Here is a 26,701-nt window from a genome sequence, read left to right as displayed (position 1 = left end):
AACCCACAACCTTTCTATCAGAAGCAGGCCAATTGTGTGTCCACATAATAAACAATTTACATGCTTCTATTGGAGAATATACAGGGTGTTTAAAACAGTTGGACCCGATTTGAAATCGCTTTATCTCTGCAACCACGAACCGCCCATGAATGAAACTCTTACCACTTGAAAGGGCGGGGCATAGAGAGGGCGGGGCATAGAGAGGGCGGGGCATAGAGAGGGCGGGGCATAGAGTTTCAAATGATTACTGCTCGATTCCTCTCCCAGCGCACAAACAGCCCCTAGCCTCAGTCATTCGCAAGATGGTGACCCCACAACACAAGGCGTTGTGCGTTCTGCAGTTCAGCAAGACTGAATCTGTAATTGCAGGGCAGCGTGCGTTTCAACGGCGCTTTGGCATTGATCCGCCAATGTCAAAGAGCATTCGTCGTTGGTACCGACAATTTGAGGAAACAGGCTGTTTATGTAAGGGGAAGAGCACACGGCGACCACGCATCTCAGAGGAAAATGTGAGAAGAGAGGCGCTTGGGACGAATTCTACTATCGTCTCGATGTTGTCCGTACAGCAGGTGGAGGGCACATAGAGCATTCAGAAAATGGTTAGTAAAACTTGATAACTCATTGAACCGTTTGAAACTTTTAGTGTAATTGTAACATGTTGACATCGTGAAATATACTACTTTAAAATTGGGTCCATCATTTTAAACACCCTGTATTGCTAATTAAAAAAGGGACTCAAAGTCGGGGCTTGTCATCCCGTGATATTGAAGAGGGGGGCATGAAATACGCTAACTGCAGGGGTACAGTGCGAACATGTTTAGAGAATGTAGGAAGGCTTCCAAAATACTATATATAATTTCACAGATGCTGGGAAGGAGGCCAAGAAGGAAACGAAGGACAGCTTGGGGAGTCAGCAAATAAGCTATATGAAAACAACACACTTGACTATACCAGCATGTTTGCTATAAATCGGAACGCTGCAGCATGGATATTATCGTGGACAAACACAAAAGAATAATTTAAGTTTATAAAGCGCCCTGAAACAATCCTTCTCAGGGCGCTTGCTGCATTCAATCTGTAAGGCGACCTGATTTAGCAAACGCGCGCTTAGTTTGGGTCGAACACGGAGTTCGGCTCCGTTTGTTTTCCATCACCCGTCAAGCATCAGAGACACTGCGCTCCTCCTCCCAGTTGTCCCACTCCTCCAGGGAAACGTCCTCGTTATGGCCAAACCATCCCAATCTCCTCTCGGCCCAACAACCTCTAAAATCGTATTCTTTCGTATGGCTGACGTAGATGCAGAAGCAATAACTACGGCTTCACATTCAGGTGGTCAAGCAAGATAACTGTGTCAGGAGCGGCGCAGTGTATCGCTGTAATGCCTCCGTCATATATGTAGATCTGGCATTGCGTTGTTGAACGTTGTATATGGTCTGTTCTGGATGACCACAGGGCGTACACTACTGGAGAGTTTTAATTTCCCACTTGTGCATCAGGTATCCGCATCTGCCATTGCGTGTGCGGATGCGGTTTAGGGTTGACCACGGGCTCTTTAATTTAAATCGTGAAATGCGCACCTGTCCGTCCAGCTTACACAACACGTATGCCAGCCAGCGCGCCCTCTCTTCCTGCGACTGGCACAGATGAACTCATTACTCGCGCCGCTGTTCTCCACACCCCCCCCCCCCCCCCATTGTCAATTGGCGCAATAGGAGATGGGCATTTCTCAGGCCGCGCGCGCATTCATTACTTGAAGCCGTGGATTGCAATGAGGATCGCCTCCCTCCCCGGGTGCATCCCAGGTGCTCTTGGCGAAACGCGCCCGCCCGCTTTGAGCGCTGATTATCTGCACGTGCGTGAAGCTGCTGCTTCGAATCACGCAGGAGTGGCGCGTAGCTGCGAGACATCACCCCCCCCCCCACCCCCCGTTGCTCATCTTGCTCGTAGGCCACGCGGGGCGTTCATCAGGCAGCGGTGTCGATCGCTCCTCCGGCGACACCGACCGCTGCTCGAACCCCCCCCCCCCCCCTCGGGTGACAACAACGGTGGTGGAGGCGGGCCCTGCCCTGCGCTTTGTCTCCGGCAATGTGACACATGGCTCGCCTTAACCCCACGGTGGCGAGATGTTATCTTCCTTCGGCTGGTATGCAGGAGGTCGAGGGTTTGAACCCGACGACCGACGCCTTGTGGATTTGGACTTTGCATGTCCCTCTCTCTTTCTTCCCCGTGGTCGCGTGATTTCTTTTTTTTCTCCGGGTCCTCCGGGTTTTTTTCCCTCCATATTTAGAAACATGCATTTAGATTAATTTTACATTTTTGTCTGCTATAAATATCCACATGTTAAGCCACTTCGTTGAGCTATTATTTGTGGCCAGGTCGCTGCTGTAAAGAAGCTAATAGCTCAGTGGCTGTATCTGATTAGATTAAAAAAAAGTTTAGTAAATTTTTACGTAATTTGCTTATCTTTCCGATACTTTCCACTTTCATCGTGTTTTTTTTATATTGTTTGTTGGAACGTTCTGAGCCGCCCCTAACTGGACAGCTGTAAAGCTCATCGGATTGCTCCAGTATAAATACATATTATGATTATTATTCTAAACCCAGTGTAAACAGGCGAAAAATGCACGTTTTCAACATTAAACACATTAGTGCGTTCTGGTGTGTTGAGGCAGACAGCTGCAATATGGTTTCTTTCACGAATATTAAAGGAGTGCTCTCCATGAATAAATCATCCAAAATGCTCCAGACCTCGTCACATTTCAGACGCTAATCGGGGTTGAGCCAGGATAGTGCTTGAATGAGCTACCACCATGCATTACAGGTGGTATGGGTTGCTGTGGGGCTATGCTGTCGGCAGCAGAGGCGCTAGTGCAGCGAAGTACGTACGGTAGTTGTACTGCGCGTTGGTGAAGGAGGGGAGCGTACACGTGGGTGTACGCTCCCCTCCTTCACCAACGCGCACTCACCGGTCTGGCGAACGTATGGCCAAGTAACCCCCAAGACCCACACGGCACGGCGAGGCCCTCATTCTGCAGTGGAATGATAAAGGGCAGCACCTGTAACGTACACAAAGACGGGCACTGCATCGCGCGCTTTCAGTTGCGTGTCTGCGGCCGTCTGGAACGCTCTTCCTTCCGATATTAGGAAGCCATTGGGAACTATGCACTTTTAAATCTATACTGAAAACTAATTTCTTTATAACTGCTTTTTGTGTTTAGTTTGTTGTCCTTCCCCGGCACCTCCGATTCATACATTACAGGAGCGTTACTTAAATATTCAGCTCAAAGGTAAAATTCAATTCCATGCATTATATCTGGCCATAGTTTCCATTCAGTGGCCCAGCTCTGGCTCCTGCCAGATTCACAAAGATCCCTCCAGCCCTTCATACTTCTGTTCCACACCCCTCCCTGCCATATATGGCTCCTTACATATAAATAATTTCTTTGTTTCGTTTCCTGGCTCAAGAGCAGTGTCTCACAGTAGGTGAACTGGACGAGTATTGTGTGACTCAGAATTGAAGAATTCTTCTTCAGCTGATGTCCCAGAGTGAGGGGCCTTATGGACCCAGTCGTTTCCACTGCTGCTTGTGTGCAATGGCGACTGCATTCGTTTGCGTGTGCCCACTGCAAGAGGTGCTGTGCATTCCATCATATGGACCGTCACGAAGACACAGGTCGCCTTGGAAACGCAAGTGTTTCATTTTAAATCGATAAATGCGCACATATTGTTCGAGGTGGTGCTTATCTCCCGTTTACAGTCACTGAGCCACTGATGGACATTCCACATTGCTATGGCGGGTATGGGATTTATTTTTCAATAGGACTTCGAATGTTGTCTTCCCCACAAAGTGGCGGTACTAGTGTTATCAATCGGAATGGGAGACTGAGTCTAACTCCACGTGGAATTTTAACTCGCAAGCTCCTAATCGGAAGCCACTCGCTCGAATAGTGAGTGACCAGACCAGACACATCAACACGTTGTCCTGCTGCGGAGGGAGCTGGTAGCAACGTTGGGTTGCTCGGTCAATGGCCAGGGTTAACGGCGGCGTGGTGTATTCCGCAAATATGCCCGACTGTGAGGGCGGGCACAAGCCGGCGTGAGTAGGTTAAACGTTGAGTTTTATAAGGGCACCACTGGGTGACCAGCCCCTCCTCACCCAGCCCGACCCCTCCCACCGCCCACCCAGCCCCACCCTCCCCACCCAGCCCCTCCCCACCCAGCCCCTCCCCACCCTCCCCACCCAGCCCCCCCTCCCCACCCAGCCCCTCCCCACCCTCCCCACCCAGTCCCCCCTCCCCACCCAGCCCCTCCCTGCACGACGGACACAATTATTCCCGGTGGGCTGGTGTAACCAGGAGGTTTCTACCAGTATTAATCTGCATTAGTTTTTATATGCAAAACATCAATACTTAAATATATATTAGACCTATTTTCTAAATGTATGCATAGAATGCAATATTTCTGTTCAAAAAGGGAACAAAACTGATTTAAAGAATCGCAGACAGCATTGCCGATTGCACGAGACATTATTTGCGCAGATCATAGGAGACTGAATAATGGACAATATAGAGGCCAACCAACCACATGAGCCAGCTGGATTGAGGAAAGGGTTTTCTACCATGATCACTTTCATAACTATCAACTAGATCCTAGAAAAGACAAAATGAGAGTCAAAGTCCCACTATGTCTGGATTTTGGAGACTATGAAAAGGGCATTGTATGCAGTGGAAACTGAAGTAGTGATATAGGCTTTCACAAAGCAAGGCCTTAATAAAAAACACATATAGTCTTGAAAACAATGTATAAACTGCTACATTGAGATGGCGTGAAGACAGCAAAAATATACAACTCACAAGTGAAAAGGAGAGGCTCACCAAGCATATTTGGAGAAACAGAGGACATTCACATACAATTGTTTTAAAGGAATAAAAAGAGAAAGTTTGAGCTCTCAGATTGACTCGTAACACAGGCGTCGTAGCAACCGATGAAAATGTATTGCGGGAAATTGTTCTAGAACTGCACAAAGATGGTCGCAACGATGGGCTCAAAATAAATTATCAACAACAAAAACCAATAAGGCAAAAAATACAACCAGGTCTTAAAACGTCTCACCTAGCACGAGCTGATCTCCATTCACAAACACCGCACGCCCCCAGTCGCCCGCTCAGGTTTCACCTTCAAACGTGGGGCTTCTGGACCCCATTAAATCGCAATCTTATGGGAATCATTCATGAACGTCCCACATGTGCATGTTGCGCGTGGTCGTCGTGATAGCTGTGAGACATCTTTTTTTGCCCTCGGAAAGGCGTTTGATATCCACGGTGTGTAAGTACAATGTTTGCTTACGAGTTTGGAACAATCCTGGAACTGGTAAAGAACCTGGTTTGGATGGTGCTCATTTCATCGCCGAGGTGTGATGTTCTGTAAAGAGCCACCTGGCCTTGGTCATTGCAACTGAACCCAATCACTCCTCGCACAGACTTGTCATACAGCCTAGTACAAAGCAATTAATTTTAACTTTTTGTGTGTGTTTTAAGTCATCTTAAAACCAGGTCACATTTCTTGGGCTGTGACTGTGCAAGATGCATATGGTTCTCCAAAGCCTTCCACAATAAATCAGTGCTGCAGCAGGAGAGGTGGTGGGTGGGTGGGTGGTGGCTGTTGTGAAGGGAGATTTGATCACCCGCTGGGCTGGCAGCAATCTGTGTGGGTGATGGTGAGGGCAGCGAAGCAAGGGGAGGAGCCATAACACGACCCTGCTCCGTTGTTTTAAAAAAACGTGTGGACGGCTCGTTGCGTTAAGTTGTGAGCATAAAAGAGCACAACGCACCACTTGTTGGAATTTCTTACACCGTTTCAGAAGGGGTTTATACAGCAATTAAAATAATTGCCGTGATTATCATTATTATTAAAATAATTTGAAATCCACGCGGCGTGCTTTACATGAAATAAAAGGACAAAAAAGGAAAAATAATGGGAGATAAGGGGGGCGGGGGCAATGTCGAGGCAACCGGGACTGGACGTGCACAACGGCACCAAGGGGCAGAACCGCCAGAACCTGCCACTGACAATAGCCCAGCGCTGACAATAGTCCAGCGCTGACAATGGCGCAGCGCTGACAAGGCCCAGCAACCTCGACCAAACAAGAGCAATGAAGTCTAGAGGCCGATGGTTAAGACATTCCAGTGCCAGTGAGGTCCAGGGGCCCAACCAGAGGTGGAGTTTGACTTCTATATTTGGCGGGGGGTGGGGGCAGGCGTTCGCTTTGTCCCTCACATTATGAATCGTAGGTGCGCATAATTACCTATTTATTTGTAATCACAATGGTAGATTACTGAAAATAAATTAATAAAGATGTCCAGTTTGGGCGGGGCTTCCCCTCCCCCATCCCCCGTAAACTCCGCCCATGGACCCAATACCAAAGAGTTCCAAAGGCCCAGCGCTGATGAGGTCCCACACAAGCCAGTATGAATAACAGCTAAATTGCTGATGAGATCCAACCACAATGAGGGCCGGGATGGCCGACGCCAACAAAGTCTTAATGTCGATGAGGTCTTAAGACTCGGCGTCAAATGAGGCCCAGAATAAGTACGTGAAAGGCGGTGGTTATAAGGACCGTTATTCATTAAGTCAGTGGTTCTTAACATTTCCTGCAGCCATGCACCCCTTTGGTTCTCAATCGCAAACAAATGCATAATGTTAATAAATACATTGGTTTTATTCAACAATGTAGTTGCATATTCTTTGGTTCTTTCGGTAAAGTCATGTAGATAGGTTCAAAGAAAATAATAAAAAACTACGACGTTTCGATCGCAACACGAGCAGTCGTCTTCAGGAAAAGGGGGTTAGCTTCCAAAGACAAACTATGTATAAGGGTTTGAAATGGACGTAGCCCAAATGTCAGCAGCCAATGTTAATGCAAGTGGTGGGCAGCCAACCTAACAGTGGTTGGTTTTCCACCAATCAAAGGGCTGACAGGTGAAAATTAGCATGTTAATGGGAGATTAGCATGTTAATGGTAAAATCTCAGAGCCATGATCAAGGAGAAGTCGGCGCGCGAAGTGGCTGTGTTGGTGTGAAGCCTGTGAAATGGGTGTACAGCGCAACTAACATCGGAAGGTAGTAGGATGGCAACATTATAGCCAGTTATGATTTAAACTGATTGATAACGTCCTTCCAATGATTGCTCAGTTTGTACCCATCTTCTCGGTTGAAATTGTGTCTGTGTCTATATATATGTGTAATGAGAGCCTATGTCCAGCTCACGTGGTGATTGGCTCTGCCGGTCCTGCTCTACAGCCAATGGGGGGAGAGCCTGGGAGCATGGCCCTGGCGTGATCGAGGGATGTCAGCTAGGATGATTGGTTCTGCTACTCTTGGCCTCAGCCAATGGGAAGACAAGTCAGGGGCGTGGTCCCGGGAGTTGATGGAGGAATCTGGAACATTCAGCGCAGGCTATTAATGATTGGCTGGAGCGTACCACGTGACCCAGGCATTAAATAAGGGAAGAGCCGAATGACACGTGGTCAGACGAGGAACGAAGAGAGAGAGGGTGGCCATGCGCGAGCGGGGCTCCGAGTGCCACGTGGCGGTGCGTCTCTTGCAATCTGTCTGCTCACTCCCCGTTGCCTGCCAGCAACGGGGAGTGCTTGTGAACTGAGGAAAGTAAATACAAGGACCGATTCCACAAGCCGTCTCCAGAGTGTTATTACATATGGATGGCTTCATGAACGAATCTTTGTTGATAGCCAGTGGGCTTTAAAAGTACCTTCGTCTTAGAGAAATCAAGTTCTGTGTGAGTCCCACCGCATTAAAACAATGATCAGCCATGGCTGAGGTATTGGTCCTACCGTGTTTCAGATCTGCCTTATGTTCACGAACACGGTCCGAGACATGTCGCTTAGTTTCTCCAATGTAACTCCTGCTGCAGACACAGCTTAGTTTGTAGATGCCGGGGTATTGATCACATCCTTCACAGATGGGATCAGATCACAAATTTTATTTCCTGTGTTAAATCGAACCTGGATCTTGTGTTTGCTCATGATTTTGGAAATATTTTTGGTTACCCCTGCTATGTATGGCAGGGTGATGGTTTTGATTGGGTCCTCACTTGGTTCAATCCCAACGGTTGGGGTGATAGCTTTACGGATTGTGTAGTCTGAATAGCCATTAATCTTGAGAGCTTGGTGTACGTGTTCCAGTGCACTCGCTAGGTAGTGATGGTCGGAAATACATCGAGCTCTATGGTGTCGAGTTTTGATGAGGGACTTCTTCTGGGATGGATTGTGGTGGGAGTCGGGTTTTAGATATGCATCCGTATGGGTGGCTTTCCTGTAGACAGCGTCCCATTGAGTAATCTGGTTTCTTTTCGATTAAAACATCCAATAATGGTAACTTACCATTCTTTTCCACCTCCATGATGGCTGTGTGTATGGAACTGATGTGGTTGAGGAATTGGATTCAGAGCTGGTCGGCCATGTGGCCAGATGACGAACGTGTCATCTACGTACCTCTTCCACAAGGACGGACGTAGAGTGGATTATTGGATTGCATCCTGTCTCAAATTTTTCCATAAAATTTTGGTTACAACTGGAGATAAGGGAGAACCCATTGGGGTACCTTCAACTTGTTTGTAGAATGTTCCATTCCAGGTGATGTGAGTGTTGGTGAGGCAGTGTCTCACCAGGGCCGGTACATCAGCATTCAGTCCTTGTTGGACCAAATCTTAATTGATTGCAATGGTGTCAGGCACAGGGACTTTGGTAAATAAAAAGAGACTACATCGAAACTAACGAGCAAACCACCTGGAGATAGTGAGATGTCCTTAATTAACGAAACCAAGTGAGCTGAGTTAAGTACAGCTGAGGCAGTCTTACCAGTGAATGGTTTTAAGATCTCAGACAGAGATCGGGCCAGTTTGTAGGTGGGTGAGTCAATGGTAGAGACGATAGGATGAAGGGGTGTGCCTTCTTTAAGGGCAGAGCCGGCCCCGACCCGGGAGAATATAAGCCGGGTCCCCGCAGGGACCAGGGTTCGTTGTTGCTACCGTCATCTGAAGATCTACGTTCTACGTCCAGAAGAGTCTCCAACACGTGGTCCGGAACCCAATCCGGGGTCCGGTCCGTTGTAGCTAACTCGAAGTGTGTTAGTGTAGTTGCACGGGTGGTCCACCACCCTAGGCTGTTATCTGGTAAATCGTCAGCTACCCCTTTGTGTATTCATGTTGGTGAAATAAATGTGTTGCCTCTAAGAAGTATATCTGATACTCAGTTGGGCCCACTACATGTGTATTAAAATAGCCGTACCAACGGTAATCCCTTTTCAAGTATGGTGCCCTTTATAGGCATGCGTTTAAATAATGTGTTACTTTATGATTCGCTTCCATGCAGCACTAAGGCGGTAGCTATCCTGAACGTATTACAATTATTTCTATTTCTTTCAATTTCTATGGATTATCTTATTAGTCTTGGCCAGTAGTAGCTAGTTTTGCACAGAACTTCAACATTATCAAAATCAATTGAGTGCCCTTGTTGGCACGCGTGTTCTGCTACTGCTGACAGTTGTATTTGGGAGTATTTAATATTTCTCTGATGTTCTTTTAGTCTCGTGCTGATCATTCGTACTGTTTGCCCAACATAACATTTTCCACACGTGCAGTTAATTCTGTACACACCTTCTGTTGATAGCTTCGGTAATACATCTGTTGTACCAGATATTAATTTCTGTATTTTATGTACCGTGCCAAATCTGACTCGGATGTTTTGTTTTTCCAAACATCTGACTAGTTTATCAGTTACTCCCGCAATCACGTCCTTCCAATGATCGCTGAGTTTTTACCCATCCTCTCGGTTTAAATTGTGTATGTGTCTGTATATATGGATGGCTTCATGGGCGAATATTTGTTGATACCCAGTGGGCTTGCACAGTTCCTTCGTCTCGGAGAAATCTATTTCCTGAGCCAACCGGATTAAAACAATGATCAGCCACGGCTGAAGTGTTGGTCCTCCCGTGTTACAAATCTGCCTTATGCTCACGAACACGGTAATCATTGGAAGGATGTCATCAACCAGTTTAAGGCATAACTGGCTGTGATGTTTTCATATACTCACGTTTAAATATTTTGTAGTCATTTTGTATTTCTTTAGTATACATACATGTTAATTTTTATTCATATGTTGTTTTTTTCCTAACTTTACGTGAACTAAAAGACACATGTTCGCCCGTTTTCTCATTGATAATAGGTACATTTCAAAATATCACTGTCCTGGTCACAAAAGCAAAGTTTGTGGGGAATAATAGCTATTTTCTGTACTTTTGAGGCATAAGCAATTAGGAAATAATACTTACTACCCAGGAACAAAAAATATTGATTACACAGTGAAATAAATTCTTATTATTCCTCAATTGGAGGCCCTTCCGACAGCAGTGGCTTGTGCAAACAAATGCAGGGATGCACCTTTACCTATTATACGTTTTATTATTAATGCAATTTACGAATAATTTTGCCTGTGTACGCGTCCGTTTTAGATTCATGCATACATTACACTTCAAGGCAGAATAATTTGTATACAGCATTATATTGAGTGCAAATTTGAACGAAAAAAAACGCTGTGTGAGGATAATCCCGGCAGTATACGAGCACAGGGATAAAGGGGGGGGAAACGTAGCATTCAACAAAAGGTCGATTGTAAGTTAGAGTGGAGTTTGAATGCCGACTTCCCTGTGCGTGAAGAATTGGCAGCAGGGCCAACACAAGCACTTGGAAAGAGATTAAAATTGATGAATCCAACTATTTTATTGCAATTATTGCTGTAAAAAACAGCCGCACACTTTACTATTGTGGAATTCAAAAGAAGTGCCGTACAGCGATGGATTGTGAAATTAAATTTGGAAATTTTAATCACGTGCCAAAAGTTCCATTTGTTATAGAATTCAAAATTCAGAGCCAAAACAAATCTACCTCCTGACACAATTTTCGTTGTCTTAGTCCAGAATTCAGCCACTCTTTTCTTTTAGTTTGCATAAGTTCACCGACCAAGCTGCACTGCTTTGGATTTGAAAGTGAACTTGTATATGACAGACGAGACACGAAGAGTGGAAAGAGATTGGATAGACTTGGCCAGTGGAGCGGATTCACTGATGACATAAAGTCTAACTCTAGATCATGTCTTTGCTACCTGAATTAAGTGGCGAGCCGTTTACGGCTCAATAGAAGTCATACTGGTTAATTGTGTCCACGTGGGTGTTCAGGTTTATTTCTGCACGAGTGGTTGCGTTCGTCATTACCTACATGGTATTTTGTAAATACTTTGCGTAGCCTCGCTTTACCTTAATGCATGCACACACGACGTGCACTCTATGGAACACGAACGCTGAGGCATGTATGGGAATGCCACTTTAAAGTCTTGAGGCCCCAGATGCACATCCCTGGTCCGATAAAGAGTGCATAAATAGCCTGCCACTTCTGAGTAATGCCACATCCAAGACCACATCTCCAGATGCCCTGGCCTCTGCGTGCTTAAAACAGGCCAGGGTTTTATATCTTTTTGGTCAGAGGACCCGGAAAACATTTCTAACTCTATCCTTGCAGGTTTCGGCAGCACATTAAACTAAATTCGACTTATGGAACCAAATAAGTCTGGCCGCAGTACAGACAAATTGCTTCCGTGCTTGTGTTCAGCAGCAACCACAGTGTATTATCAGACGTTTGTCACGCCCCACTATAACTAAACTTTAAATACTATTAGAATTATAAGTTACAATCCATTGTCAATCCCCTCCTGGGTGACGACGTTCCCACTCCCATGTCATTCATGGGTTTTTTGGACTATACTTCACCATGCCAGTCGGTGCATGTTGCAGAAAGGGTTGAAGCGGGGCGGTATGGGGAGTCTGGATAGGGTTATGTCACTAACATTAGCTGCGGTAAAGGAATGGAACGTATATCTATCTCCACGTTCATTGCGCAGTACGCGAACCACTGCTCCATTCCCCACCGTCGCGATGCCTGCAGTGCGTCAAACACAGCACGCCACGCATTCGGTGGTTGAGCAGGACGTGTGCGAATCGAACCCCGACGAGATTCGTGAATTGTGCTGGGGGCGCATGTCGCTAGATCCGCCACGTGGCATCTTTTGATGCCGGAATTCCCGTGCCACGTGGGAGGCTGCGTCGGGGCAGCGCCGGGGCGGGAGAGGAGTTCCTGGCAGGCGGCAGAGGCCCTCACGGTCTCGCCGAGCGGTGAGGATCCGCAGGACCCCCCCCCCCCCCCTTCGCGCGTCACGCCTCCGGTGCCGCGTACGAACCCACTGCATGTGCCCGAACGGCGAAGCAGTGAGCACGGATGGCGATGTGGGGTTGTTTTTTTTCTTCTTTAGATTGATACCACGTGCCGTCCGACGTTTCACTCCATGTGTTGGGAGCTTCTTGTAGGCATTGAATGGAGAAGCTCAGTTTCTCCCTCGATGTAAAGATTGACGGCTGCTTGAAGCTGTCCACTGGTACACACGCGTGAAAAATAATTCCAACAGTTGAATCGTGGAATGGCTTAGAGAAGCAAAGTGGCTCGTGCATGTATGAGATGCGTCAGGCATCAGGTAAATGCAGCTCCGTTTTCCCACACCATGTGTTGCCTGGGCCGATGGGGAGCCATGGGTGAGTCGAGGGAGTTTACAATGCAGGAAATGCACTGCTTAATTACCTCTACAGAGTGAGTTCAACACCAATTTAGCATGGGTGGATCTTTCTGCTGCGGTGGTAAAGATATACAAACTTTAGAAAACCGGCGGTAGCAGATTTGTGGAAAATTATATGCTAAAGTAATTGAAGCAGACTTGTCATGAGAAATTTGTGCAAAATTTGAAAGGTTTTAGGTCCACCAACGATGTTTGCTGGTCTGGTGGCTAACTCACGGTGAAAAGTTCTGCCATTGAAACGCCCTGTCCCTTAAGTTTCGTTGTCACATGTCACTTTTATCAAAAAAATTCTCCACAAAAGTAAAATCAAGGACTGTACCATGTGTTGCACATTCACGAAACTCTCAATTGTCCATGAAAACATGGTGACTAAAAAAAAGTGAAAATGCCTAAAGTTTTTCCTTACTCCGTAACTTTTCTTTAAAAAAAAAATTTTAAACCTCAAAGTAGGTCGTTTCTGTTTTATTTTAATAGTATGTTTTTTTTTTTCAAGAACGTTAGAGAATGCAGTTTGGGCAGCAGACGTATAATAAGACTCCTGAGAGCGGGGAGGAGCCGCTGTGCTCCTTGGGCCGCCCTCCCGTTATATGCACGCGTCTGCTGCCCTCTCTGATTCGCTGGCCGAGCCGCTGAGCGGAATAATTCGCTAAAGCTGGGACCGGGCGGTAATGAGGAGGGTAAAATTTAAGTGGCCCGCTGAAAGGATCGGATTACAGCCATGTTGGGGGTCTTGCTGAGGAATACTTTACCCGGCTGTTAAAGCGGTGTGGTGCAGCCCTGCGCAAGGCAAGCCTTGGTATTCATTCTGCTGTGGAGAACCTGCTGGCAGACGGTCCGACCCCAAACATATGACTCCTCGGTAGTTCGCAAGGACTACACTTTGTTGGCGTGACAAAGAGTCTGCATGTCGGTGTAGACATGTTCAGCTCTGTGGATATACGGCAATTGGGAGTGGTGCTGCTGCTAGCGGCGGTGACGGTCGTCAGGTGCCAAGAGGACGACCTCTGTAAGTGACAATGGCCTTCGCACTCCAGCCCGGAGCCTGCCTCCAGGTGTCGATGCCCTTCGAGCAACTTTGTACTCGGTTAAAGTGGCACTGCCACTGCAGAAGGGGGCGACAGCTTTGCGTTAAACGAACGTTTCGTTTTGTTCATTTTAATTCGCCCGTCAACGTGCAGATTTTTCGTGCAATTACACATTTTCTCGTGACAAGCGATGCGTGCGAGATGCCGATGTTCATGCAAACTGGCAAATGTTGCCACGAGCCCTACAGTTGAATGGTTTCCCGCTCGGTGGGGCAATTTGTGAGCTTTAATTGTGGCATGCACAGAGGGCAGTCTGGTCATGGGAACAAAGCCACCGTGTGTCGTAAAATACCACGGGTGTATGTATTCCTTTGTCCGCACTGCATAGTTCACGCGCGGTGGCGTCTCTGAATGCATCGGGCACTTGGGAGGGTTTTAGTTAAATGTAGCATGAACATCGCGGTCTGTGTCAAAAGTGTTACGGGATTTTGTCAGAGTTTAAATAAGGGGATGTAAAATTGTGATGACCGATGCTTATTTGGGGAGTGAAAAAGTTAATGTGTAAACAAGTTATGGCCGTTGCATTCGCGCTATCAGAGCAATTGGGATGAGTTTTTGATGTATCATCAGCTGCTGCTGTGCATGTGGCATGCTGTGCAGTTCAGGAAAACAAAATAAAAAACGCAGACGCAGCCTAAAAAACGTTAACGCAGTGACTGCGCCTTTCAGTTAGAGCTATATAAAAAAAATTCAGGTGCATTCTTCCGTTCATCATTTCTATTGAGTGAGAATTTTAGCCTGACTTGGTTGGCTTACGGAATTACTTACCTCGCACTGTTGCTGCATAGTGGACCCCACACACAGCATTCCTTTGTTGGAACTGTGTTCACTCGTGCTTTGGTGGAACTTGCGGGGTGACTGGCGGGTTGATTGATCGATGTCCTTTATTTAAACAGGTGAGCGTTCATTGAGATGTTCCCTGCTGTAGTGGCTTTACGGGCCACGCTAAATCAATTGCTGTCATACCATAAGTGCCATAGTTTAAATAAAATTTTCTTTAAAAAATATCCTCAGGATTAATGTTTTTGCTTTTAAAACGCCAAAGTATTTTTGGCACAATATTAACACCAAATAAACTTTAGAACAGAAATAGGCTTGCAAAGCGCGCTTGAAGTTAAAAGGTCCTCTTTATATCTGTGAGACCGCAACGTCTTCCAAGTGTGGAAGATAAATAAAGAATGTTTACAGTAACCACATTTATAAATCCCTCTTTTCCTGCAATTGGATTCCTAAACTTCTGGGAAAATATCCGAAAATAAAGTTAGGGGTAAAAATCTTCAGCTCGAATGGGGGGGGGGGGGGGTTTGATGTTGCTTATTTAATGTTTTCATTTGTATTATTTATTTGTTTATAGCACTTGTATAGTATAAATACAGCTTGTACCGCACGCGGCACGTGGCAAAACCTGCATATCCACTTGTGTTCTATGCTCAGCCACTGTGTGGAGCAGGATGTGCGTGCATCTACCCTGGAGCGCAACCTCCGAGCTGGGAATTTAAAGCCCTCTCTGCGCAGTGGCACAGGGAAGACAGAGCAGCGTCGGTGGTTGTAAAAGGAGCTTGGCTACTTTATCACGACGCCGAGGAGCGCAGGGCGCTGCTGACACACAAGAGGCATGCAAGTGCAACGGGCTGGTTTACACCGGATGCGAGAACAGGCAGGGTTGAATATTGTAGTTTGGCCGCAAAGGTGGCCGTTTTTTCAAAGTTGTAGCGATACAAATGCGCTGCAAAGATTTAATTTATCACTTTGTAACGTTTGAGAAATAATGTAAAATTCCTTGGTAGCCCTGCAAGATTGCCTTCTAATATTTATGAACATTTTTTAAACCATACAATCGTTCTTTTCTGTTACTGAATAGGCTGTCTGTGTAAAAATGGCTATTTTGTTTCGCAATTCAGATTTTTATCAGAAGGTAGATCTTGGTGTCAAAACCAAATCATTTAGGCAATGTTTGGACGTATGAATGTTGAATTTCTTTCGCACCGTACGTAGCCAACCGTGCTTATCGGGGGTGCGGGCGATTGACAACAAACTAAGCACAAAAAGCAGTTCTAAAGAAATTAGTTTGAATCTAGATTTAAAAGTGCATAGTTCAAGTGGCTTCGTAATGTCGGAAGAGCGTTCCAGACGGCCGCAGACGCGCATCTGAAAGCGTGCGATGGCCAGCCAAAAGCGAGTTTGCGTGATGGTTTCTGCTCCTCAACGAGATCAGCGAGAGGTATTGCGGTTCATTTGTGGCAAGCGCTTTGTGTGTAGTGAGTGCGAAAAACCATTAACCCATCAGACTTAATCTAAGCCTGATGTGATCAGGGCAGTGAGCAGCGAAGCCAAGGAGAACCCGATTGGAGAAAACGGAGACCCCCACTGAGTTGAGCAATGAGGTGGTTTAGTTTGTCACTGGCGGAGCAGTCGAAGTTGTTCTCTGGTTTTCTTGCACAGTGCTAATCCCAGACAATCTCCCTTCCAGGCTTAGCTGAGTATACGCCGTTAAAAAACGCCACGACAAAGTATTGCTTTCGTGAGAGTCATTACTGGTGTGGCCGTACTGGCTCATGCACGTTGCACCCTGCTGCTCAGACTTATTTTAGCTAAAAAAAATGTTTTAATAATATTTTTCACAGAATGTTTTTTTCTTAACAAACTGAATGCTATTTCGTGAACTGAATTATTTAAAGGCGCAATGCTTAGCAAAAGGCAAGAAAGTACAGATTTATAGAATTAGTTATATTTTTCAAGTAGGCATGATCACACATATATGTACTGTGTATATTATAACTTAAATTCAAACTATATGTTAAAAGTATGCATGTTAAAAAAAAGCTATTTAAGTCTATTTATTATGTGAAGTCAGGACTCTTGTTGTATAAATGTGTTTAGTTAGGAGACAGTGCAGACTCCTTGTAATAATGTGTGTCTTGCTTATATTTTCTCTTCACGTATCAATTCAAACTTTGCTCATTTCACAGCAAGGGCAGTAATAGGACAAGCAAATTATTATTTTTGCTCAAAGATTTACTACAATAGTTCTGGTTTACATTATTATTACATGAGGGAGGTCGGGCAATAACCACAAAATTGATTTCTTATGTATCTTTAACGAATGGATTGATTGTTGTAATCATCGGGTCTCTTGTTATAGCCTCGAGGCCACGCTTTTTACTTGTTCCTTGGTCTTTGGTACTTAATCTCTGTCATACCAGCCACGCTCTTATGTTGAGGGCACCGAGCCAAAGAGTCAGCCACCCTGCTGGCTTGCTGGTTTCTAAACGTGACTCCACCGGTTTGCCTTCACCGTATCAGGATTGCAAACGAGGGAATGTGCTTGATAACCTCAGACAGAACTTTGCTTTGGTAAATGGCTCCGCGTGCATCTCAGTGTGCCTCGCCTGCGTTCACAATACTCAGTAACGTTACTAAACTTTCCATTGCCTACGACCAACTCAGCTGGAGTGATCTTGGAAGCTAAGCAGAATACAGACTGGATAGTGCTAATCGGGGTGGGCACAATGCATACCATGTATTAAAGGCTGCGGGCAGCAGAGGGCAGTGCGCCAAAATCTAATGTTTCTGTGCTGACAGTTTCATGTTCCCTTGCCTTCACCAACGGGCACTGACCAGCGTGGTGAAGTATGGTCAGATAGCCCCCATGACTCGTATGGTGTGGGGAGGCCCTCATCCAGCGGTGGATTTGGGGTGTGCATACACAAGCACCACTCATCTGTGGCAGTGTATTCAGATAACCAGTTACTATTCACAATTACAAGAAAATAAGGAACAGGTTTGAAGTTAAATGAGTTTGAGTGTGGTGGATAGTCATGTAATTATTTTGCTATAGTTTGATAGAAATTTGATATCTTTGTAAAGGAATGTAATGGACCAGCACAGTACCTAGATAACCCTGTTAATCAGTATATGTATTTGTACTTCATGTCGCTGTTTTCAAATGATGTAGTAATCAGACATGCAGGATAATTTTTTCAAGATGTTTATTATTATTTCTATGCTTTCCATGATATATATGGAATATCAGTGTTAATATGTCAATGCCAATTCGCAGATATGAATCATATAAATACTTACACCCGTGTGTCAGAATTAATAATTATTGGGTTTTCTTACGATCTTAGTCATTACCGAAAATATCAATGCGCATCGTTGTGGGGAATTTAAGTAAAATAACAAATAAGAAGACACGATGCCTTAATTCTAGATTTGAAGCTTTCGTGACTGCAAGGATTCATACTCTCAGTTCTTTGGCTGTGACAGTCCCACCTGATGACGGAGACTTGTGTTGCCCCTGAAACGTAGTGATTTTATTATTTTTAATTTTAATTTCATTTTTTTACCTACGTGACTTTACCGAAAGAACTGAGAGTAGACACGATGGCTCCTTCCCATATCTCTCCCTCAACATAGCCCCGAGCTTTGCTCTGTGGCGAGCGTGACGCGTCACAGTGGGACGCGATGTCGTGGAACCTTGTGTCATCACTCTGGCGCCGATGTTCACAACTTGTTTAGACAAGGGTGAGTAAATATAGCGGCGTGGTGGCACCGCGCAGTGCCAATTCGGTGACATGTTGCAGAGGTTGGAACCTCCTTGAGGACGGCAAGGTGTCGGTTGCACTTACACACCTGGAGTGACCGTTCTCTCATTGTTAAATTGCAGGAGAACAAGGTGTAAATGCTTACCCCGAGCTCTCATACTCTGATGGTGCATTGTCTTTGAGTTGTGCGCCTTTTGGCGTCATCTGGTCCAACACCATGTGAGACTAGGCTCTAAGGAAAGCTGTCTCGGGTGTGGACCAATCAACTTCAAGGACAGTGCATACATTATCAGAGTTGTGCTTTTTTGTTTGCATTATGACTGCAGGTATTGTAGTCTATGCAAACATGACTCCTTGTAAAAAAAGGTGTCAGTTTTGTTGCCAGATAAAAGGGTAAAAAACCAATTATCATATTTTTTACTGGCAAATGAGGTTCCAATGGTGCAGGAGAACAAGTTAAGAAGGGGCGGAGGGTGGGAATAACTGGAATTGTTCGTGTAACCAAGCAAAGGCATTGGTGTAGCTATATCGGTGTGCACGGAGTATAACTGCGCCGGGTCAATGGCTCAGAGGGGTCCAGGGAGTGGACTACAAAGAATGGAGACATTGGACATTGGAGGCCCCATTTAATTCCTTGTGCCAGGGCCCATGCTAACCGTGCTATGCCACTGACCATCCACATTTATTGGGTGAGCAAGGAAATAAATGTAGGGTATGATTGCACAGCTCGCTTATCTCGGTGGCTGGTGAGATGATTGAAGTGTAACTCTATATTTTACACTATATATATTATTAAATATAACTTGCAATTGTAATTTTTGGCATCTGAGAATTAGACTTGTGGTCTGAATGGCCTCTCATTATCTGATTAAATAAAGGCTTATGTTTGTCTTTGTTATGCTTTACTGCATTGGCTTTTTTCTTCATTTCATTTTGTGTTACCTGATATTCGAAGCATCAGAAGAGCTCACAAACAGCAGCAGGCCCCATTCATTCAGTTGTTTTGTTAGTCATTCTGCCCTCTTTTTGGGTGGAACGACAGTCGTTTTCACAGAAAAAAAATCAGACCCATTCTGCCTCTTCCATTTAACACGTGGCTGATTGTACACGAAACACATCCGTTCCATCGCTTCTCACTTCCCGCATTTGGGAAACGGGCAGGTGTGGGAGTCGTTTCGGCAAAAGTCTGCGTTGGCAGAAAGTTTTTTGGGATTTGCGCAACCGTGTCACTCGCAAGCCGCAAGTGTGGATTGCGCAGAGGGAGCGTGGCGACCCACCTCGCACCAATTCACGGGTTTAGCCTCTCTCCTCTCTTTCGCTACTCCTATTTTTCTTTCACGCACTTCGACCCAAAATGTAGGGCAACTTTTTGTTGCTGTTGCTGCCCTAAGCTCTGCGGCAAGGATCAATGGGAGGTGCACGCGCGCATTCAGAAGGTGACAGTGATGAAGACAAAGAAACAAAGATGAGAATGATGTCCATAATGATAACAATGCCCTTGATGATTGGGATGAAGATTGTGGTGATTATTGTGATGGTGACTGATCATGATGATGTTCATGCTGATGATGAAGAGGATGATGATGATGATCATGTTACTGCTGTTCCTGCTAGTGATAATAATGTTGCTTCTGCTGCTGCTAATGATGATGAAATGGATGCAGAAGTGATATGATTCGCCTCACCGAGTCCCGACACTCATTTTAAAGGTGTATGTGGGAGGAAGCTGCCATACTTAGAGGCTTAGAGAGGATGAGACTCAAATGTCCACACAGATAGATTCAAGAATCCACTTTCTGCACCATCTTTTTCTGGCCATCTTGCAACCCAGCAGATTTGGGAGTTTCATAAATCTTCGTGTGATTCACTAACACATGCCTCCGATTTGATAGACTACAAACACCATGCCAGACACCCATTAAAGTCTCAGTCAACCTAAGAGATATCCACAACAAGTTCTGATACCACCCACCACCGATGTGTGTTGGTTATACAGCTTAAGTGGCCAGGTTCATTGGCACATTGCATTCCCGCACACAATTCTATACACACAGACGTTTGCATACACATGCACAAAGACAAATTCACCCACATGCACCCCTACTGAAAGACAATGATACCCCCACATAGCAGTATAGCTAACGGACACAAGTCACGGGGTAACGCAGACATGAAGAGAGGAAGTGGGCATCACTGCAATACTAATCTGGTGACCTCAGTTCGATTCCTACTCACAGCTGAAGTCAGTGGTGAGTTATAACCGAACCGGTTCTACCAACCCTACACTTCACCAACCTGGACTGACCATCGTGGTAAAGTATGGTCTAACGACCCCCATGACCGATACAGCACGTGGGGAATCCTTCATCTAGGGCTGCATATTATGGTTAGAAATGTTTCATTATTTAACAATGGTACAGGCAGCCTTTCGCTGTAATGCCTCGATTTGACCACCAAATGTAGACATGGCTGTCATGCACGTGGGCTGTCTGCAGAGTCTTTATCACCACCGTATTTAACCATTGCATTTGGTGAATTGGGAGTTGGTGGATTATCCATCATCAGCTGCTACAGCAGTAGCATAATGGAATTTATCATCATCTCCATCACCATTTATCAACAAAATCACATTCTTTACGCATCGGGACCAGCATCTTGAACTTGGGTGTGAAAGGTAAGCGGTTTCTGTAAGTAAATCCACAGGGATGTGGTCTTTATCCGAATAATATAAGATTTTATCACTGTTTCTAAGCACTTAGGATGACATTAAAAAACCCATAAAATGTGTCATATCTCCCAACATTAGCATCAACATAGTAAATAACATACATAAACTAATGAAATTAGCAAAACAATAACTAAAGTAAATGGGAGAGAAGCCATGTAAACAATTATTTGCCTTGAGTGAGCAGGCCACACAAATGCCCAAACTGCCACATTTAAATAGTACAATTAACTCACGCAGCAGTGACAGGAAGAGCTGCTGCGTTTGGTCCATGCAGGGGGATTCTTCTGCCACAGAGGAAAGAAGTTACATGCGCGACGCTAGCAGGGTTGGCCATCACGTGTTGGGTTTATAATGCCCGCACTATGGGGGGAGGGAAGGGGGGTCCCTCCTCTGTCAATCGCCACACGGGAAGGAATTTAATCTTAAAGTCAAGGATTTAGATTGGACCCCATTTAAGTGAAAACCATCGTGTATTTGCTCACGGAAGTTATTTTCAAGAGACTCTATCTTAAATAGCCGTTCTGGCCAGATTGTGTTTGCCCAAAGAAAATAGAGACACTGTTGCACACGTAGGGGACAATATGGAACGTTGCAATGTGGCCCCATGTAGTTGGATGGATCAATAACAATGAAAGTTGTCCTGCCCATAATTTGCTGGATTGTTGATTATTTTGACGAGAGCATAATGTCCGTTCCACCGACAAAGTGGGTTCCTGCTTCACGCTGTGTACACTATCGCCAATGCTAAATTTGCCCGAATGTCACCCATAACCTCGTAGTGCTGTACCCGAGCAGCTTTAAACCATCAATGAATATACACCGCGTGAATATGACAACTGCACGCATCTATTGCAGCACACGAATGTGTATGTGTATTCATCATATCGGCACCTGACTATGCACAGCAGTGGCAGCTGGTATCTGTGACCTGACCTAGGTAGGTCTCCCCGTAAGTTGGCCCAGATTAAAATGATGAACCAGTATCCGTCTAAGCTTCACTGATGGAGGGACGGATGTTGTTTGTGAGCTCGTGGCCTCAACTCCCTCTTGAGAGCCATTTGCTGGATGTATCGGGTGCTTACCAACAGCACTTACACCAGTCGAACATCTCATACATGAGCCACAGTGCAGTTGTTGTTTTTATGTATACCTCGGCAAAGCCACCTCCGTTAATGCTCAACATACTTCCATTGAAAGTGGTATCTGCTATGTTGGTGAACGTGTTTATGTTTTGCGTTATTCCAGGTCTGCACGTTACAGGTATGAAAGTGTATTTAATTCATAACCGAGGCAAGAATGAATTAAAGGCAGGAGTCTCATTCCCAAGGGAGGCCCTGGTAAGGCTATACCCAGGATGTTTCCCGGGGCGCGTTCTAAGTTCTGGAGCCTTGTTTACTTCCTCCAACATGTTTAAATCCACTTTCGTGCCTCTCTCGATCGTTGATTACAGAGTGTTACATAGCATGCCTTTGTGCCGTGACTCGGCTTGCTTGTAGTGAAGAACGGTCTTTCCTTTCAAAATCTAAAGCCTTAATGGTGCCATTAGTGGCAATCATCGTGGAGTCAGTTTTGTGGGTTTGTATGGGCTTCTTGTTACGCTTCTTATATTTATATATTTTTCTGTAAACTATACCGGCTCATCCTGCTGTGTGTAGCCCAGCGGTGTGCCTCATGCTGCCATGCATACATAATATATTTAGTATGACTACTATTATTTCTTACGATTATTTGTGATTGTTTTATTTTATTTAGTTTTGCTTTTAAAGGTTGCAAACCTGCTGCCCAACGCGGTCCCTTAGATTTTTTGTTGCATTTTTTTTTGGCACGCATCATTCACTTACGAATGTATAACAAGCTTCCCATCCTCACTTTAATTGTTTTGCCCCTGAAATCTGATTCTGTTACAGATTATGAGTGTATAGAGTTTTAAGGGGGGGGGGGTGCTGTTTATAGAGAACAAATGACTTTAGAAGCATTTCCTGACCGTTAACTATCATGCGAATTATCAGAGGTCACTTAACGTAGTCGCAGTTGGGGTTTGTAAGCGCCTCAGTAATTAACATTACACAACTTTCTCCATATGCGGGGAGAGCGCTGGAGAGATTTCTTGAATCTGGATCAGTAATGAACTCCGCCACTCCTGGCAATTATCTGGCTCCACCATCTCAATGTAAAATTACAGTTGTTGCTCCAACTGTAAGGGTGGAAATTCCCATCGAAGGAAAACCATTTATGAAAAATATTTTATTCAACTCATTTTGAAAACTGAATGGGTGCTTGAAAAGCGTAACTATAATAAGAGGCCGTGGGGCATGAAACGCAGACATTTTTTTGCCCATGCCCTTCGTGGAGGGTGGTCAGGCTGCCACTGCTCTGAGTGGCGTCTGTTCAGGGTTTATGTTGCACACGGTAACGCGAGTCTCGTGCTCGGTATTGACCCGAGCCACAGATGCCAACTCCTCTGAGCAGCTTCTTCGTTCCCGAGTACTCATGCTTCCATTGCACAGTTACAAAGTATACATTCGAGTGTGGTCACGTTCCAAATGACCTCACCGCATATTTACGCAACTGTGTATGCACAGGTGCAGTTTACAGTTACGTAAATTATATATATAGAAACAATCGTAAATAAAAAAATTCAACCCTTTATAAACCCAATACTGAATGTAAGCATTCTGCATGCTGTGTTAATTGTGTTATTTTATGGGTTTTTTTTTTATTATCATGCTTCACCACTGTGGTCAGTGGACATTGTGGAGATGATGGAGGAGGCACAGGAGTGGTTAGGATATCAATCAACGCTCACGTTAGCCGTGGCTGATGATCGAACACAGCTACCTGGGTTCTTAGCGTGGTGTGCCTCAACTCAACCCTCTCATCGTCAACACAGACAGATAAATGGGCCACATGCACGTATAGTCTCCTCTTTATAACATGCTTACTAAGTACATTCGCCTTGAATTATAACGCAGGATGGTTACATATATTATCTCTATAGTCGCACAAGCCCCATATGATTTAATAAGGTATCACACAAAAAACTAAATATTCGTAAATGGTTGATAGGACTATCTAAAAAAAATTTCGCACTGGAGTAAAAAATAAAGCAATTACACTCTCCCGCCTTTTGATTGGCTACAATGGCCGTGTGCAGCGCATCGTACGATGCCTTCGCCGCGCGTGTGATGCTGTACATGTCTCTGGAAAGGTCCATAGTGATGGTACTGCAGGACACAGTCCCAGCGCCGACCACACTTCTGTCCCACGATCTCTGCTGTCCTGAATTAATTGGCTGATGCCAGTGAGTAGTTACGCACCTTTCGAAGTTCACACAAATATTAACAATCTTTAGTGACGATTATTTTTCAGAAAGGCGTGGTGTGTTGTTGTACGCACATAATACGAAATTGGTTACAAACAAACACTAGCGGTCATTGTAGGCTGGTTATTGGTGGTGTCTTTGAATTAATGTAACTTCCTTTATACGTAATATTTTTTTTATAATTAGTTTAGTAATACATATTTTATAAATGTATATATTTTAAAGGCTGCATCCATATGGGCTTTTATGTACAAAGAGTGTATTCAATTTCATGCAGACGTTTGGCAAATTTGGGTTCCTGACCTCATGGCGTAGTGCGCAAATCACTAAATCACAGCTCCACTCACAAGTGCATCACAGGCAACACTCTGAACTTTTCCGCTACGCACACGTAAGCAGCAGTTCCATTCATTGTCTGCCCATGCCAGCGAAAGGGAACTGCGCCCTAAACAAAAAATATAGACATTTTCCTGAGAGAATGTCTGGAAATGTTTAAAGAGAGCAAATTACGTGAAACAACAGAGCAAAACACAGGCAGTGTATCTGTAATTGTGGCTTTTAAACGTTTCATCCAAATCTGCTGTGCAGCTGTAAACCCCCACCCCTCCGTTCACTGGACGCGTACGTGCGCGTGTGTGTGTACGCATAGTAAGGGGCACAGGTGGTCCATCGGCCAGTCATCTCAGTCAGTCAACCCATGGCACCTGGGTCTGTCCCTTGACCTCCTGCCAGCGGGCGTTCAACACTTCACGTGGCCTTAGCATGCACTCAGCCTGGCACAGGCACCGTGGTAACGTTACCACCACTTAGTTGCAAATGGCGGTTGTTGTTGTTGTGTGAGTGGTAGTGTAGCGGTTAATGCGCTGCGCTACGAACCCGGCAACTCGAGTTCGATTCCCGCTCACGACCAACACCAATAACGACTATCTGAACCGGCCATGGGCCTCCCCTAGGTCGACTCAGTGTGTAAACATGATGTGTAAACATCGCCACTAGGGAGATAAAGGCGGCCGGGCGTGGTGCTGGCCACCCACTCCCTCGTGTGCCATGCCGGCCTTCATAGGTGTTGCTCGCTAACAGCACTTGCCCCAACAGTCTGTGCAGGGTATACAGGGGATCTTTGTCTTTGTGTGAGCCGGGGGGGGGTGGAAGGAGGGGGGGTTAAGAGTTACGATTGTCCAAGACGCTTTGATGTGGACAGACGTCCCATGTGGAAAAGCCTTCAGCAAGGAACTGACTCCGGTAAGAACATGGCAGGCAAAGATTGATGACGCTGGCGTAGCCCAGCCACAGTTGTTGAACCAAAAACAGACCCGTTGCACACAAAAAATGCCCTCGTATACTTGAAAAAGATCTCTGGCTGCTGAAAGTGTAATCAGCGTGGTAATGGCACCGAATAGAAGGAAAAAAACGTGAAGTATGCAAGCTTGAAAATTCAATAAACAGTTAAAGCATTGTGAATTGTGCACAAGCACAGGTTATAGCAAAACAATAACAAAACTACACCGTGAATCTTGCCTGGGAAAAAAATAATGACAAATCAACCGACCTAATGTGCCATTAAGACTGCCCGATAAGAGGAATATTTGTGTTAAGGCTGATGTTTTACGCAATGACCCTTCTCGGTGACTTGCATCAGCTCGTCAAGAAGGGTCTCGGTGCTTCTTGAAAAGCCGTGGCCTAAAAACATCAGCCTAAATATGTTATTTTCTGTTGTCGTCAGGCATTGCTAATAATGTAAGTAGTGAATTATACCATTCGCTAATTTTTGTTCTGCACTATGTTGTGTTCTATTTATTTTGCATTGCTTTTCAAGCATGAGTATTAAAAAAACTTTATAATTTTTACACCAGTGTGGTGGCTTCATCAGGATGCTCTATCATTCGGCTTCCACTCTGCACCAGTAATCGTTTGGCTCCTGGCTGTGAGCACTCGAGGGCATTCGTAGTTTCTCACCGCATGGTGTTAAACGCGTGGTCGATGATTGCCAAGCTGTGTGTGCATTTAATCAAGGAACGCTTGATTAAACTGAACAACAGCAATGCCTACAACTTACAAATTGTAACCACGAGCAAAAGTGCTGCAAACTGGCGAATTAAGCGAGCATTTTTATCTCGTGAAATCAGTACCAATGGCGAAACTCTATTGCCACTGCAGATAAATAAATCACTTTTACATTTATGCAATAAAAGTAAAAAGTCTATTGACACTAATTTAATCACATTTAATTCACTGCACTTACCCTGCACTGACCGGCATGGTGAAGTATGGTTAAACAACACCCATTATTGATTCGGCAGTGTGTTGCATATTTGAAGTCCAAC

At 45.1% G+C, this 26,701-nt stretch overlaps 1 protein-coding gene across 1 annotated transcript in view; it reads left to right on the top strand.

The window, feature by feature from the left end:
• Positions 1–13,399: 13,399 nt before the first annotated feature.
• Positions 13,400–26,701, top strand: part of LOC133349774 (collagen alpha-1(II) chain-like) — a 76,659-nt gene continuing 63,357 nt past the window's right edge. The window contains exon 1 of the mRNA XM_061563502.1: positions 13,400–13,701. Coding sequence (XP_061419486.1) covers positions 13,614–13,701 — 88 coding nt within the window. The 5' untranslated portion in view covers positions 13,400–13,613. The remainder of the gene's footprint in view (positions 13,702–26,701) is intronic.

This window comes from Lethenteron reissneri, chromosome 31 (assembly GCF_015708825.2).
Source record: "Lethenteron reissneri isolate LAM-NWPU_2019-01 chromosome 31, ASM1570882v1, whole genome shotgun sequence".
Lineage (NCBI taxonomy): Eukaryota > Metazoa > Chordata > Hyperoartia > Petromyzontiformes > Petromyzontidae > Lethenteron > Lethenteron reissneri.
Note: the sequence above shows the minus strand (reverse complement) of the source record. Positions and strands in the feature narration are given on the sequence as shown.